General features: G+C 46.2%; 1 protein-coding gene across 1 annotated transcript in view; it reads right to left on the bottom strand.

Annotated features, from left to right (window-relative positions):
* Nucleotides 1-1,089: 1,089 nt before the first annotated feature.
* The window catches only part of FRMPD3 (FERM and PDZ domain containing 3), a 166,435-nt gene continuing 150,078 nt past the window's right edge, over nt 1,090-17,446 (bottom strand). Inside the window, exons 15-16 of the mRNA XM_040322776.1 lie at nt 8,097-8,948; nt 1,090-6,656 (exon numbers count right to left, since the gene is read on the bottom strand). Coding sequence (XP_040178710.1) covers nt 4,171-6,656; nt 8,097-8,948 — 3,338 coding nt within the window. The 3' untranslated portion in view covers nt 1,090-4,170. The remainder of the gene's footprint in view (nt 6,657-8,096; nt 8,949-17,446) is intronic.

Here is a 17,446-nt window from a genome sequence, read left to right as displayed (position 1 = left end):
CTATTTATTGACTCTGGTCTATCCTTAGACCCACCACAATCCGATTACACACCTTAATGGGCGCCTCTTCAGTTTGGAACACCAAAGGTTTTTTTTTACCTTCTCCTACCCAAGAAGCATATCTCCCACCTGAGAGCCCCCCAGAGGATTCAGACCCCTGAGGCTTTGAGAGTTACAAATTTGAGAGGGGTTATCCCTGCCTTCAATTATAGAGGTTTGCGTGCCTTACACTGTGGGGTGACCACAACCACTCCAGAAGTTACTCTGCTTTTCTTCTTCTACCTATTACCTGTTTATCTTTTTTTGACTACTATAATAAGTATATGCACTACACTATAAGGGCTCTCTTGCCTCTCCTCTTATTTTTCCAGTGGGAGATCTGAACCATTCTATGGGTATTCATTTTGCTTCCTCAGCTTGACTTTCTGGACCTCTGAGGAGCGCCACCATCCATATTCCAATCCTAGTGCATTATCCTCAAGGAGGAGAGAGGTTTAGTTGAAACTTTGGGTTTATGGGCCTTCACTTTGCTTCCTCAGCTTGACTTTCTGGACCTCTGAGGACCGCCACCATCCATATTACAATCCTAGTGTATGATCCTAAAGGGGAAAGAGAGGTTTAGTTGAAACGTTGGGTCTATGGGTCTTCATTCTGCCTTCTCAGCTTGACCTTCTGGTCCTCTGAGGACCACCACCACTCGTAGCCCAATTCTGGGGCATGATCTTCAAGAGGAGACAGAGGTGTAGTTGAAACGTTGGGTCTATGGGTCTTCACTCTGCCTTCTCAGCTTGATCTTCTGGTCCTCTAAGGACCACCACCACTCGTAACCTAACCCTGAGGCATGATCTTCAAGGGAGAGGGAGGTTTAGGAGTAACTTTGGGTTAGGCCTTAAATAAGAAGTTACATCTTCAACATTACAGATCAAGTCCAGTTGACTGTGACCAACTACTACTAGACATACCATGACCTGGAGAAACGAGAACCTTCACAGGCAAGTGTAGTAGTCAACTAGTTTGTCCTGATCTGAAGGCATTTCATTACCAGTATTTGACAGATTTAACTCCACAGAAAACTTCACAGAAAGCCACTCAAAGTAGAAAATACTATACCAACAGGTTTATTGCCCTGGTCTAGTCTATGAATTATTTTTTCTCAATTCTGAGATACCTTCAGCTTACCGTACGAGATAGTGAAAAGAATGTTGTGGGTACAAATTGATCCAATTGAAATGTACTCTGCACACCATTTATTATAAATAATTTCTGGTAATAGGATATAATAGAATTTAAATTCCGATTTGCTAAGCTACAATTATATTGAATAAATACACAAGTAGTATATTTTTGCCTTTCTCGCAGATTCTTTGGTCTATGCAGACATCCAGTACAATACAGAATGTTGTTCCTCCAATCACCTTCTCCTCCTATTTTTTTTTTTTGTAGCATTGTTTCAGTTATATAAATCTATAGCTTTCTGAAGGTGAAAGGCAAGACGAAAGCATGTCACAGTGGGACTGGTAGCTATGTACAGAGGCAATTAATAGTATTATTTGATTTTATACATGTGAAGGCATTGATGACTATCATAGAAACGTATTCACCAGAGGAACTTAGTGAGTCAACAGTTCTGCTCCACAGTCTATCATTATTTAATACACCACCTTGATATTCTGCTCCTAAAAACATTTTTATTTTTTCCCATTCGCACGTTAAGGCTGGCAGGCTAATATTAAGAGAGTTATGGGAATAATAACTTCCCTAACACAAAAAAAATTGATCTGAACAAATTGAAAGTGTCTAGGCAAAATAAAAATAAAATAAAAACGTATTTAGAACATTTTGTCCACTATGTGCACATTTCCCATGTTTCGTCTCTAAAATGACTGCAAGTACCTAAAATACCGTTGATCTTGCAAGAAGTCCAGGGAGCTTCTAGGCTTTTGTAGTGAGCTGACAACGCTGCCCTTGTTGCATTGAAATCCAAAGCTGTGTGGTCAGCCCTACCCAAAACGACAGAATAAAATGTGCCCCAGACGACGTCATTTGTGTGACGAAACGCGCGTCGGGAGAGGAGACGTGCTGACGTTTTGCGTGACAGTCCGAGCGGACGGGAGTTAGTTTAAGCTGGCTGGCTATACATTTTATGCTTCTATGTGATCGATCTTTTGTAAGTGTTTTTATTTCATTCAATTTTACACTTTATATTACGGTATTTCACTATTGTGAGTCCCATTATTTTTTTGGGTATCCCATGTATCTGGTGACATCTGTGCCTTGAGGATCCATTTCCACTGATGTGTGCTGCAGTCCATGACTAAAGGCCCGGGCTGGGGTTAACAGCCGCAAGCCATCTTTGCTTGCCATCTGGTAAGCCTGCATTCCTTGTGGTGTCTTCACTTTTGGTGGTGGATTTTTTCAACATTTGAATTATAATTTTAACCACTGAAGAATTAATTTCAATTGTGTTTTATCTTTGGACTTCACTGAACACATGATTCACACAGCTGTCATTGCTTCAATTAATATTTTTTGTCACTTGTTATAGTTTTTTAATTTTTTATAGCGCAACTACATTTTTTCCACTAAATGTGAATACATGACAGGAGCGGCAGGCCAAAAGATAAAAGAGTGTAATTTTCATCTAATGGTATTGTGCTAAAAGACAGACAATATTTTTTGGGGGGGGGTCAAAGGAACTCCCTCTTCATCAGGGCTACAAGAAAACATAGTATCCTGTAGAAATTATACTTTTTTTTTTGAAGCCCTGATAAAGAGGGAGTTCCCTTGACCCCTGGATTGCGTGAAACACGTTAACTGCTGTTCCCTGTTTAGAGCTCTGTTGTTGTTTTGACATATTATATCAATAAAAGTAAAAGTATTCAGTGTCGTACATCCTCTTTTTCGTATTCTTCTCTTTTTCTTCTTCTTTGTATCACTGACAGCTGCAGACCGGACCCGCACCCGAGGATACACCAGAGCAGCGGTCGCCAACCAGTGGTTCGTGGACCACTGATGATCCACAAGAAAGATTTGGTGGTCCCCAGGGGTATCAACATTGTGGAGTATGTATATTGCCCAATGTTGTTTCCAGTGTTCTTCTCAGTGCATGCAAACAGTCAACGCTGTCGGCGCACATCAATGCCTCCTCTGTACATTTGGCTCCTATGAGGGAGGCACCGGGAGTAGTGCAGAGAGTGGGAGATGAAGAAGGAGGGGACTTCCAATGACAGTGCTTATCACAGACTGTGGGAGGGAGCACGGAGCTTAAACACTTGGCTGGATAAGGAGGTGGGATCCAGTGATGAGTCTGTGTAAGGCAGCAGTGTGATGCAGCGCAGGGGGGGGGGGGGCAGAGAGCCGGAGCATTGTGTGTAAAAGGCAGTAGTGTGTTTCGGGGCGGAGGGGGAAGGAAAGCTGGAACATTGTGTGTATAAGGCAGCAGTGTGATTCAGGGGAGGGGGGCAAAGAGCCAGAGCATTGTGTGTATAAGGCATGTACAATTCATGTTAGTGGTCTGTGTGATTCAAAATTGTGAGTTTATTGGTAGGTGAGGTCCGAAAGGTTGGTGACCACTGCACCGGAGGAACTGAAATTCTGTGGGCCAAACTCGTTGGCTGTCTTTTACCACAATACCAAAGAAATGTATTGGACTCTTTATCTTTGGGTCTGGAGCTCCTTCCATGTGTGAACGTTTTTTTCTGATAACCTGCTGGGTTGCCCACTGTAGAGTAATCTTGTCTGTCGTGAGCAGCCTAACCTGAGTCAATGGGCTCTTCAAAAGTTTTTGCCCTCTCACTACTTCGTATAAACTCATATCCAAGTCCCAGCACCTCTTGGATGTCTTTCTTTTTTCATTGGAGTAAAAACTACGGAATGCCTCCTTTCATGGATGAGGAGAGAAGGAGGTGCTCTGTAGTTGAGTAGAAGAGAACTGAGAAGGGGGTGACAACACTGGTTGGGATTTCAATGCAGCAGTGAGGGTGTTGTCAGCTCAAAACAGGAATTAGGAACCCATTGGAGTTCCGGCAAATCAACCAGTATTTTTCTGACCCTTATAGCATTTTTAAAGGGATAAAACATGGGGAAATGTGTACTTATTGGAGATATGTACCATAAATGTTTTTTTTTTTTTTCACTTTGCCCAGACACGCACTTCAACCGTGCATTCACTTACTGTTTGCTCATCAAAGATTTGATCGAACGAGAAAAAGTACTAACTGCCGTGGCTACAGTGGCAGACTGCTTGGCTAACTGTCCCACCACGGTATTACACTGGGCAACTGTCCGTGTACTAGATTCTTCCGCTGCCCGGAGCAAGAAAGTATAATTTCTCACCACTTCTTCTACTTTTGCCAAGAGCTCTTGGCGCTGGCTTTCGGAACGGATCAAAAAAACCAGTTTTACAAAAGTCTCGATCAGACTGCAGAGGACCTGAAAGCTGCAAGTCACTGCGGTGAGCATGTGCTCTGGGTTTTTATCTACGCCCGCCATTCTTCTACAGGAAGCCCGGAACTCCTTAAATCGCATGGTCAACTCTTGTTTGCGTTGGCTGAGATGCATGGAGTCTAGCTTGGGCTCTCCAGTCTCGGTGCTGACGACGCATTGGCGCAGCACGGTAAGGAGTTCGCTGGTATCATGTTGCACGGACATGAACCCATCGGGAAGGGAATAGGAACGCCCATGCAGAGCATTCACCTTGGCCAGACTGCCCTCAAAGGTAGCTGTGCGAAGATCAATCTCTTGTGTCTGATTATCTTCATGGGCACTGCACACACTGGCGTCTAGTACTTGAAGGGTCTGGCTTAACAGTGGAGTGGTCTCTGAATTTAAGTTTATTCCTGGAAGAATCTGCATGGGAATGGAGTATGATAATTCATCCCTGTCACTGCTCTCATCAGCTGAGGAGCACCGTCGACAGTTGAAGCAGTGGCGGATGGAGCAACATTTCTCCCCTGGAATTATGTTTTCCTCTGCAGGCAATTTTGATTGGACGGCAAATACTTCTTCCTCTACCGGTAGAGTCACCAAAGACTTTCTCTCCTCTCGGTTCCCCATCAAATCTGTCGTTTTGCTTTTAAACACAGGAGGCTCCACCTCTTTCTTTTGCGGTTTAGCACTGGGCGGGTTACAGGGCACTTCTTTTTTTTTAACTTCACTTGCGCTAAGCTTTTGAGGCAGATTTGAAGAATGAACGTCACTTTCTGCTAGCGTTTTACCGGTCGAAAGACAAGAAGTTAACTTCTCAGATCCCCTTGACTCCAGACTGGAGGAACGCACGAGTCGTGGGTGACCTGTGCCCCGCCCTCTTGGCCTGTTCCTTGGTTCGGGCTCTACAGAACTGCTGGGTGGTACATGGATACCTCTTGTTATACGTTTACAATCACAGCTACGTCGTTGCTCACGAGACATACCTGGCACTTTTTGAAGAGGACTGCTACGCACCTGACATGAGCAAGGTCTAGGCACCAGGGGGTAAAGGATTTCTTGACGCGGCCCGCCTATTTTGCCCTGTGGTCTAAGCAGTTCTTCAAGGAACTCCATCTCATACTGCTTAACTTTGCGCAGCTGGGCTTGCCGTTCATCGGTTTCACGTCTCATTCTCGTGGGAAATGTGGCGGAAAACAGTTTTCGTAACTTTAAAGGTCCTCGGTTCCTAGGTTTAGCACATTCGTCCAGCTCAACTGGGGCAGGCACTTTTTCAGGGATAGTTGGGGCTACCGCTTTATCCGTTTCAGATTTGACCTTGACTTTCGCATTGTCTGTATTAAGCATGAAGATGTTTGGAATTGATGGAACGTGTTCCTTTTTCTCATCTTTCTCAACATCTTCCTGCTTTCTTTTACTAACGTTTTTCAAAGCTACATCATCAACATGAGTTTTTGTTATTTCTCTCTTATCTGGCCTCTTGTGGCTTAAGTGTTTTTCTTCAAGGCTCATGACCGAGCAAGCTTTAGCATGCAGTCTCTCATCATCTGTTGGGGACAAATTAAGAACTTCATGGGTTACAGGTTTATCTAAGTTGACTGCAGAGGGCTCTCCTGGTGATAGTCTACACCCACATGGGCTATCTAAGGATTTTTTTTCTTTCTCGCTATCTCTATCATTCAACATGGCTGATAAAGTCCTCTGGACAATTGGATTTGCGGATATAAAACCTGCACCTGAAGAGTCTTCTGTTGAATCTGTGGCCGTGTTGGAACTCCTCTTTGGCAGATTCTGTTTAATCTTTGATGGTTCTGTGGGAGCGGTTGCACTTGTGCCTTCTGTAGGTTTATCAGGTTTTTTAGGGGATGTAAGTATGGACACACCATTATTTAAGTTGCATTTTGGGCTTGAAGGGACAGACGCTTGTTGTAGGCTGGTACCGGTGAAACTTTGTTGTAACAGAGCAGGTTTTAGTAAAGGGCTAGTTTCTCTGCCCAAAGAGTAAGGAGAAGCAAGGACAGCCTGAGCAGCGCAAGTCTGTATTCTGAAAGGAAGGTCCTTCCGGGAAATTAGACTTTCCTTGTTGAGGTGGTGGGCCAGGAAGTAGGCAGTGTTGTGATGTTGCTTTAAGGCAGTAACCATTTCTGATACATCGGTTAGCTCTGAAGAGTTAGTTTCATGGCCGGAATCCAGCGAGGAATCTGGAGTGATAGCAGCAAGGACAATGAGGCCTGCAAAACAGAAATATATTTACCGTAGTTATGTAAAAAAGACTGGTACAATAGGATAGAGTAGGGAACAGTTAAACCCTCTGCAAATTCTGGCAAATCCTCCAATAGGGTCACCCGTTGTGACAACTTTCAAAGATGTGGATTTCATTCACTTTGGAGAGATTTCCCTTTATTTCCTGTTGCATCAGAAATAATTTGTGACCCCCCCATGTGACCAATATGTCAACAGATTAGGTGTAAAAAGAAGTCATCTGACATATAATTGACCTGTTTAGAGAAACTTCGCTAACATCTGTATAAAAACAATATTACGAAAGCTCCTAAAAAATTGTAATCAATCTTTCTCAAGCTTCCTGTCCCAGAGGAACCTTTGAAATAATTGTTAGGTCTTGGAGTACCCCTGCTAAAGTCAATTCATTGGGGCTCAGGCAAAAAATTGCCAGTGTTAAGAATGTCACTTACAATGATGGCCAGTGGGAAGAATGTCTCTTACATTGGTGGCCAGTAGGAAGAATGTCCTTTACATTGGTGGCCAGTGGGGGGAATGCCCCTTACATTGGTGATCAGTGGGGGGAATGCCCCTTACATTGGTCATCAGTGGGAAGAATGTCTCTTACATTGGTGGCCAGTGGGAAGAATGTCCCTTACATTGGTGGCCAATGGGAAGAATGTCCTTTACATCAGTGGCCAGTGGGAGGAATGTCCCTTACATCGGTGGCCAGTGGGAAAAATGTCCCCTACATTTGTGGCCAGTGAGAAGAATGCTCCTTACATTGGTGGCCAGTGGGAAGAATGTCCCTTACATTGGTGGCCAGTGGGAGGAATGTCCCTTACATCGGTGGCCAGTGGGAAGAATGTCCCTTACATTGGTGATCAGTGAGAAGAATGCCCCTTACATTGGTGGCCAGTGGGAAGAATGTCCCTTACATTGGTGATCAGTGAGAAGAATGTCCCTTACATTGGTGATCAGTGAGAAGAATGCCCCTTACATTGGTGGCCAGTGGGAAGAATGCCCCTAACATTGGTGGCCAGTGGGAAGAATGTCCCTTACATTGTTGGTCAGTGGGAAGAATCTATAACTATGCAGACACCAACAAATGGGAGGTCAATTTTCCACAGCTCAAGGAACCCCTGGCAACCTCTGAAGCAGCTTTTCTCACTCATAGTGCAAGGCCAAATTGAAAAATTATGAATTGACATTGGAACAAAAATAGAGGGGAAATCTTGCATTGGGGGCACTTTATACGGAGACAGATGTCAAAGAGGGCATTTTTCGATTTTTTCGTTACTTCCTGTTGTTTCTACAGCATAGGAAGTCAAGGTAATTCACCTAAATGACAGACAGCAATAAAACATGTCATGGGTTGTAATCATTCCCTACTGTATCAAAAACTAAAAACACTTTTGGCATTAGAGATACTTTAACACATTTCAACCTACCTGCTGTGGACTGAGGTGCAGCGCTGGGATAATCCTCAGAAGCAGCAAGAGCCTCCAGAGCTTGAAGGGTGGACACTAGAGCATCATCCAGCTCCCTTGCATGATCTCTGACTGTCCTTGTCTGGACGCTGTCGATTAAAGTGACTGGTAACTCTTCATAGCCAAATACAGGGTTGACATTTGCTTTTTTATGTTCCCTGCCCTTTTCATGGCCCTTTTCAATGGTCCGCTTTTGGTCCTCCTCATCAGAACTGTTGTCTCCAAATCCCGGTGGTGGGGGTGCAGCAGAAGGCAAAAAGGTTGCAGTCTCACCTACGTCCCGATCAACTGCCAAGCCCTCTCCTTTACGTCTACCCTCTTGTTCCCCCTTATGTTTCTTGTTTTCTGGAGGTGGCAAGGATATGAGGTCTACTGAATTGTCTCTACAGGTGGATGACCCACATGAATTCACACACTTCACATCCATCCCACCTCCCCCAGACCGATTCTTCAGTTTGGCTTTGCAGGAGTCACAGTAGAATTGGGTGCCCTCCAAGTTCACCTGGCTGTCCATAGTGAAGGAACGGGACCTGCAGACTTCGGGCGGATCCGGTTCACCCGGCGATCCAGGTTGGCAGGATGCCCCCTTGGGTGTGGGATCAGATTTTGTTCTTGGTCTGGCCTCCTCTGCAACAACATTCTGGTTGACATCTCTCCCCTTCTTGTCCCGTAGATGGAGGTAGCACAGACTGATAGACTCCGGGTTCTCTGGTGGGGTGTGGGGCTCATGAGTTGAGCCCTTTCCGGCGAAGGCGGAGGTTGGTGCCTTAGCAGAAGCTGACATGCGTGACACTGTGGGCAGACTGATGTGATCTACAAGGAAGACGTAAATTTGTAAAATTATTGACACTTTTAATAATTTTTCTACAATACGAATGCCTATTTGAAAAGTCAATGTAGAAGAAAATATTTTTATAGCAAAAGTTTTTAAGTTGTCCCTTTTGATGATATTCTCGAATAGCAGGGCCTTATTATATATAGATATACAAATGCATAATATATATATATACACACAGTGGCCCGGATTCAGATAGAATTTACGTCTGCGTATCGATAGATACGCAGTGTAAGTTCTAGGAAGCGCCGGCGTATCTTCTTTCTGTATTCAGAAAGCAAGATACGCCAGAATTTTACTAAGATACGGCCGGCGTAAGTCTCTTACATCGTCGTATCTATGGAAGCGCTAGGTGGCGCTTCCGTAGATTTCCGCTTAGAATATGCAAATTAGGTAGATACGCCGATTTACAAATGTAGTTGCGCCCGGCGTATCTATATGCGTCGTTTACGTAAGGCGTCGGACCGGCGTAAAGTTACCCCTGCTATATGAGGCGTACGCAATGTTAAGTATGGACGTCGGGACAGCGTCAAATTTTCCGCCGTTTGCGTAAAACGTTCGCGAATAGGGCTTTGCGTAAGTTACGTTCACGTCGAAAGCATTGACTATTTGCGACGTGATTTGGAGCATGCGCACTGGGATACGTCCACGAACGGCGCATGCGCCGTTCGTAAAGAGCGTCAATTACGTGGGGTCACGATAGATTAACATACAACACGCCCACTACCAGCCAAATTTGAATTAGGCGGGCTTACGCCGACACATTTACACTACGCCACCGTAACGTAGGGCGCAAGTTCTTTCTGAATACGGAACTTGCGCCCTAAGTTACGGCGGCGTAGTGTATCTCAGCTAAGCTACGCCCGCCTACAACTAAGGCCCCATACACACGAGAGGATTTATCCGCGGATACTCCATGCGATGGAGTGTACTCACCATCGAATCGAAATCCGCGCCGAAATCCTCTGGCGATGACGTGTAGCGCCGTCGCCGCGATTATGACGTGGCGACGTGCGCGACACTGTCATATAAGGAATTCCACGCATGCGTCGAATCATTACGACGCATGCGGGGGATCCCTTCGGACGGATGGATCCGGTGAGTCTATACAGACCAGCGGATCCATCCGTTGGGATGGATTCCAGCGGATAGATTTGATAGCATGTCAGCAAATATTCGATCTGCTGGAATCCATCCCAGGGGAGAAATATCCGCGGAAACAGATCCGCTGGAGTGTACACACCATAGGATCTATCCGCTGAAACCCATTCGCTGGGATTTTTCAGCGGATGGATTCTATCGTGTGTATGGGGCCTTAGACTATTCTTTCCGAATTCGGGCCAGTATCTCACAAAAGTTAGTACACCCCTCACATTTTTGTAAATATTTTATTCTTGACAACACTGAAGAAATGACACTTTGCTACAATGTTGTGTAGTGAGTGTACAGCTTGTATAACGGTGTAAATTTGCTGTCCCCTCAAAATAACTCAACACACAGCCATTAATGTCTAAACCGCTGGCAACAAAAGCGAGTACACCCCTAAGTGAAAATTTCCAAATTGGGACAATTTAGTCATTTTCCCTCCAAGGTCTCAGGTGTGAATGAGGAGCAGGTGTGGTAAATTTGGTGTTACTCTCTCATACTGGTCACTGGAAGTTCAACATGGCACCTCATGGCAAATAACTCTCTGAGGATCTGAAAAAAAGAATTGTTGCTCTACAAGAAGATGGCCTAGGCCAGTGATGGTGAACCTTGGCACCCCCAGATGTTTTGGAACTACATTTCCCATGATGCTCATGCACTCTTCAGAGTAGCTGAGCATCATGGGAAATGTAGTTCCAAAACATCTGGGGTGCCAAGGTTCACCATCACTGGCCTAGGCTATAAGAAAATTGCCAAGATTCTGAAACTGAGATACAGCACGGTGGCCAAGACCATCCAGCGGTATAACAGGACGCGTTCCACTCAGAACAGGCCTTGCCATGGTCCACCAAAGAAAATGAGAGCACGTACTCAGCGTCTTATCCAGAGGTTGTCTTTGGGAAATAGACGTATGAGTGCGCCCAGCATTGCTGCAGAGGTTGAAGGGGTGGGGGGTCAGCCTATCAGTGCTCAGACCATATGTCATGGAAGCATGAATCAGATGTAAAAAACAGATAAATGAATAAGAGGATCTTTATTGAAAACCAAACAGCAAGGTCAAAGTCCACGCTGGCGTTCGTAACCGCCAGAAGAGTCGTCCAACAGAGCCAGGGTCGATAGCCAGGGAAGAACGTCAGCCAAGCTGGAGTCTGTAGCCAGAGACGGGGTGAAACGAAGCCGGGGATCAGGAACCAGAAGGAACGTCCGTAGCCGGGTCGGTAACCAGGAACAAGCAGCACGATCACAGAAGGGGTAACAGACAAGAGGCCCAAGCGAAGAAATACTGCAGCTGCCGTCATATATATATGCAGAGCAGCCAGCTCCTCCCAGTAGGAAGGAGGAGCCGCAGAGTGAGGCAGGTTACAAGAACCCCATGAAGCAAGATGGCCGCCAGCACATGTCAGTGATGAGAAGCCTGCAAAGAGGTAAGACCATGACACCATACGCAGCACACTGCGTCAAATTGGTCTGCATGGCTGTCATCCCAGAAGAAAGCCTCTTCTAAAGATGATGCACAAGAAAGCCTGCAAACAGTTTGCTAAAGACAAGCAGACTGAGAACATTGTCAGGGAAATGACCGTAGGAGAACTGGCAATAGCGCCAGTACTGGAAATTGACGTTTCCGGCACATTGCCATGCGCACTAGTGCAAGAAGTGCGAACGGGTGTACGCAGGTCCGCAACGGTGCTAACGCATGAACGCGCATGCGCGAAGGCTCTAATTGGTGTACGTACATACGCAAAATACGCAGATGCTGCCACTTAATGGACTATATAAGACTGCTGCTGAGCCCATCACATTGCTGGATTGTTGTCAGCTTCCCTGTGTTCCTGTACCTTTGCATCTAATCCTTGGATTCCCTGTTGTGACCCGGCTTGTTCCTGACCGGTCTGATCTGCTCTCATGGTTTGACCCCCTGGCTTGCTTTACCGACTTTGCTGCTTTCTCCAGTGTCTGATCACGGACTTTGCTACTGCTACCTGTTCCTAGCCTGACCTCCTGTATTTGACCATGGCTTGACCCTGTTACCCGCCTCTTCCTCCTGTCGGAGAAATTCTGCCGTATCTGATTCTTTGAATCAGGCGCACAGATACGACGCCTCACATTCGGACTTACGACGGCGTATCTGGAGATACGCCGTCGTAAATCCTTTGTGAATCCGGGCCTAAAACTCTAGTCATTAACCACTTCCCGACCGCCGCATGTACATATACGTCGGCAGAATGGCACGTACAGGCACATTGGCGTACCTGTACGTCCCTGCCTAGACGTGGGTCGGGGGTCCGATCGGGACCCCCCCCCCGCTACATGCGGCGGTCGGATTCCCGCGGGGAGCGATCGGGATGATGGCGCGGCTATTCGTTTATAGCCGCTTCATCGCGATCGCTCCCCGGAGCTGAAGAACGGGGAGAGCCGTATGTAAACACGGCTTCACTGTGGCAGCTGCATCGATCGAGTGATCCCTTTTATAGGGGGACACAATCGATGACATCAGACCTACAGCCACACCCCCCTACAGTTGTAAACACACACTAGGTGAACCCTAACTCCTACAGCGCCCCCTGTGGTTAACTCCCAAACTGCAACTGTCATTTTCACAATAAACAATGCAATTTAAATGCCTTTTTTGCTCTGAAAATGACAATGGTCCCAAAAATGTGTCAAAATTGTCCGAAGTGTCCGCCATAATGTCGCAGTCACGAAAAAAATCCCTGATCGCCGCCATTAGTAGTAAAACATTTTTTTTTATAAAAATGCAATAAAACTATCCCCTATTTTGTAAACGCTATAAATTTTGCGCAAACCAACCGATAAACGCTTATTGCGATTTTTTTTTACCAAAAATATGTAGAAGAATACGTATCGGCCTCAACTGAGGGAAAAAATGTTTTTTTTTATATATTTTGGGGGGATATTTATTATAGCAAAAAGTAAAAAATATTGAATTTTTTTCAAAACTGTCGCTCTATTTTTGTTTATAGCGCAAAAAATAAAAACCGCAGAGGTGATCAAATACCACCAAAAGAAAGCTCTATTTGTGGGGAAAAAAAGACGTCAATTTTGTTTGGGAGCCACGTCGCACGACCGCGCAATTGTCAGTTAAAGCGACGCAGCGCCGAATCGCAAAAAGGGGCAAGGCCCTTTAGCTGCATTTTGGTCCGGGGCTTAAGTGGTTAAAAATGCAGCATGTTTGAATTTTTTTGTTTTTCAGAACCCGAAAAATGATGTGTAGCCCACACACGATCATTTTAAGTGGCGTTTTTGAAAAACAACGTTTTCTTCATGCCGAAAAATGATCGTGTGTACGCGGCATAAGATAAGCTTTAACTATCCCAACTTTAGCAATCAGCTTGGCATCCCGTGAGACTCTAAGGCCCCGTACACACATAAGCAAGCACGTCGAGTTCCTCGTCGAGTTCTGGGATGAAGCCGCCGAGGAGCTCGGCGGGCCGCCTTCTCCCATAGAACAACGAGAAAATAGAGAACATGTTCTCTATTTTCTCGTCGAGCTCCTCGGCGGCTCCATCGAGCCAAAACTGTACAGACGACAGAGTTTCTCGGCAGAATCCGGGTTTTGACCGAGTTTCTCGGTGAATTCTGCCGAGAAACTCTGTCGTGTGTACGGGGCCTCATACTCCAGTCATTAATTTGTAGGAGCGGGAAGTGGACTTTCTATTGTAATTGACATCTCATTAGCTTCTGCCCCAGAATCTTGCCAGTAGTGAAGTCTTTCCAGTACTTAAAGCTGTTTACTAGATGTCATATGGATTTTGTGTTGTCTTCTTAACACCAGGAGACACGAGGTTTAGGTTATTTTTAACTTTGCTGGTTGTCGCAATGGTAATTCTGATCCTACAACACTTGCTAAATCATTTTATTCTCCACTATTACAAAATGTTACTTTATAAGCCGTATCTTGGACACATTGCCTAAAGTCATTATGGACTTATGCTGACTAACGCTGTGATTGTCCGCAGGAAATGCTGCCAATGCGATGTATGTTTTGTGTATAATGAGACGGCCATATGTCTGTTAGTCACGCGCTTTCTATTTCAGTAAGTGTCATCGTTACCAGTAAACACAAATGTCTTCTCGAGTTATTCATAGTTTGATTGGACATGTCTTGCTTAAGGCGAAAAGCCTACTTTCGATACACCATTTATTTATATTACTGCCCCCAAATTTGTCTAAAAAGCACTTCAACACATAGCGTTGCTGTTTAAAGCGGTGGTTCCCCCATAAAACAAATTTCTAACAATACATTCGTAAGACCCGTTACACTGCGGGTAGGCTGGCTTTTGTTTTGTTTATTTAGTACATACCTCGATATCGGCGTTTCGTCCCTTGGCGGTGGGCGTTCCTAGTTGATTGACGTTCCTCCGACGGGCACATACGTGACGTCACGACTTTCCGAAAGAAGCCGAACGTCGCTGCGCAGGCGCCGTATAGAGCCGACTCTATACGGCGCCTGCACAATGACGTTCGGGTTCTTTCGGAAAGTCGTGACGCGCAGTATGCGCCCGTCGGAGGAACGTCAATCAACTAGGAACGCCCACCGCCAAGGGACGAAACGCCGATATCGAGGTATGTACTAAATAAACAAAACAAAAGCCAGCCTACCCGCAGTGTAACGGGTCTTACGAATGTATTGTTAGAAATTTGTTTTAGGGGGAACCACCGCTTTAACCACTTCCATACCAGGCACTTACGCACCTTCCCGCCCAAGCCAATTTTCAGCTTTCAGCACTGTCGCACTTTGAATGGCAATTGCGCGGTCGTGCGACGTGGCTCCCAAACAAAATTGGCGTCCTTTTTTCCCCACAAATAGAGCTTTCTTTTCGTGGTATTTGATCACCTCTGCGGTTTTTATTTTTGCGCTATATACAAAAATAGAGCGACAATTTTGAAAAAAAATTAAGTTTTTATTTTTTTCTGTTAATTTTTTTGTAAATAAGTTTTCTCTTTCAATTACGGGCACTGATATAGCGGCACTGATGGGCACCGATGAGATGGCACTGATGGACATCGATGAGGTAGTACTGACGGGCACAGATGAGGTGGCACTGATTGGCGGCGCTGGTATGCGGCACTGATGGGCACACATAGGCGGCACTGATGGGCACACATAGGCGGCACTGATGGGCACAGATAGGCGGCACTGATGGGCACAGATAGGCGGCACTAATGGGCATTCATGGGCGGCACTGGGCACTCATAGGCGGCACAGATGGGCACTCATGGGCGGCACTTATGGGTGGCACTGATGGATACTTATGGGTGGCACAGATGGGCACTGATAGGTGGGCACTGGGCATGGATGGGCACTGTGGGGTGGCACTGATGGACACTGTGGGGTGGCACTGATGGACACTTGGGGTGGCACTGATGGACATTGTGGGGCAGCACTGATCTACCCATGTTGCCAGTCAGTGCCCATTTGTGGGCACTGATTGGCATCTTTTTTTTTAAGACTTTTTTATTTTTTTCATGCTTTTTTGTTTTGTTTGGTGGGCTTCCCTGGTGGTCCTGGTGGCTTCCCTGGTGGTCCTGGTGGCTTCCCTGGTGGTCCATGTAGCGATCCGAGGGGGGGCTGCTTTGATAAACAATCAGCGCGAACCCCCCCTGTCAGGAGAGCCGCCGATCGGCTCTCCTCTACTCGCGTCTGTCAGACGCGAGTGAGGAAGAGCCATCAACGGCTCTTCCTGTTTACATCGTGATCAGCCGTGATTCGACACGGCTAATAACGTGGTAAAGAGTCTCCGCCGGAGGCTCTTTACCGAGATCGGAGATGCAGGGTGTCAGACTGACACCCCGCATCACGATCGCCGCGCTGCGCACCCCTACGGGCGCGCGCCGACATGAAATCCTGCAGGACGTCCATGGACGTCCTGTCAGGATTTCACAACCACTTCCCGGACGTAAATCGGCCATAGGCCGGGCGGGAAGTGATTAACCGCTTGCCGACCGCCGCACGACTATTTACGTCGACAGAATGGCACGGGCAGGGAGGTTGGCGTAGAGGTACGTACCTTTCAATCTGCCACCACAGCCCGACGCGTGCCTGCCGCGTGCCTCGCAAGTGCGGCCGAGGGTCCCGGGAACTCGATGTTCCCGGGAGTCCCGCGATTGTGGCCAGCAAGAGCAGAACAGAGGAATGCCTTTGTAAACAAGGCATTCCCCTATTCTGCCTAGTGACACTGTCCCGGATTCAGAAAGCAGTTACGACGGCGTATCTCCAGATACGCCGTCGTAACTCTGAGTGCGGGCCGTCGCATCTCGGCGTCTGATTCATAGAATCAGATACGCCTCAATGTTGCCTAGATACGAGCGGCGTAAGTCTCCTACGCCGTCGTATCTTAGGGTGCAATATTTGATTTCGACTTCCGCGTCGATTATGCAAATTAGGTAGATACGCCGATTCAGAAACGTACATCCGCCCGGCGCATTTTTTTTACGTTGTTTGCGTAAGGCTTTTTCCGGCGTTAAGTTACCCCTCATAAAGCAGGGGTAAGTCATGTTAAGTATGGACGTCGGAAACACACGAACAGCGTCGTATTTTACGCGAATAAGGCTGTACGTAAGTTACGTTCACGTCGAAAGCATTGACGGTTTGCGGCGTAATTTGGAGCATGCGCACTTGGAAACGTTCACGGACGGCGCTGTTCGTAAAAAAAGTCAAATACGTGGGGTCACAATTAATTTAAATAAAACACGCCCACATCATCCACATTTGAATAAGGCGGGCTTACGCCGACACATTTACACTACGCCGCCGTAACTTAGGGCGCAAGTTCTTTCTGAATACGGAACTTGCGCCCTAAGTTACGGCGGTGTAATGTATCTGAGATACGTTACGCCCGCCGATAGATACGCAATTGTATCTGAATCCGGGCCACTGTCACTGATGACTGTTCCCCGCGATCGGTAACGGTCATCAGTGACGTGTCGCGTGTAGCCATGCCCCCTAACAGTAAGAATCACTCCCTAGGGAACACATAACCCCTGCAGCGCCACCTAGTGGTTAACCCTTTCACTGCCAGAGTAATTTTTACAGTAATCAGTGCATTTTTATAGCACTGATCGCTGTAAAAATGACAATGGTCCCAAAATGGTGTCAAAAGTGTCCGATGTGTCCACCATAATGTCGCAGTCACAATAAAAATCGCTGCCATTTCTAGTAAAAAAAAAAAATATTAATAAAAATTACATAAATCTGTCCCCTATTTTGTAGATATAACTTTTGCGCAAACCCGATCAATAACAGCTTTTTGCGTTTTTTTTACCAAAAATATGTAGAAAAATACATATCGGTCTAAACTGTGGGAAAAAA

This window comes from Rana temporaria, chromosome 9, assembly GCF_905171775.1.
Source record: "Rana temporaria chromosome 9, aRanTem1.1, whole genome shotgun sequence".
Classification (NCBI taxonomy): Eukaryota; Metazoa; Chordata; class Amphibia; order Anura; family Ranidae; genus Rana; species Rana temporaria.
The sequence above is the reverse complement of the archived record's forward strand: the minus strand, read 5'-3'. Positions and strand labels throughout refer to the sequence as shown.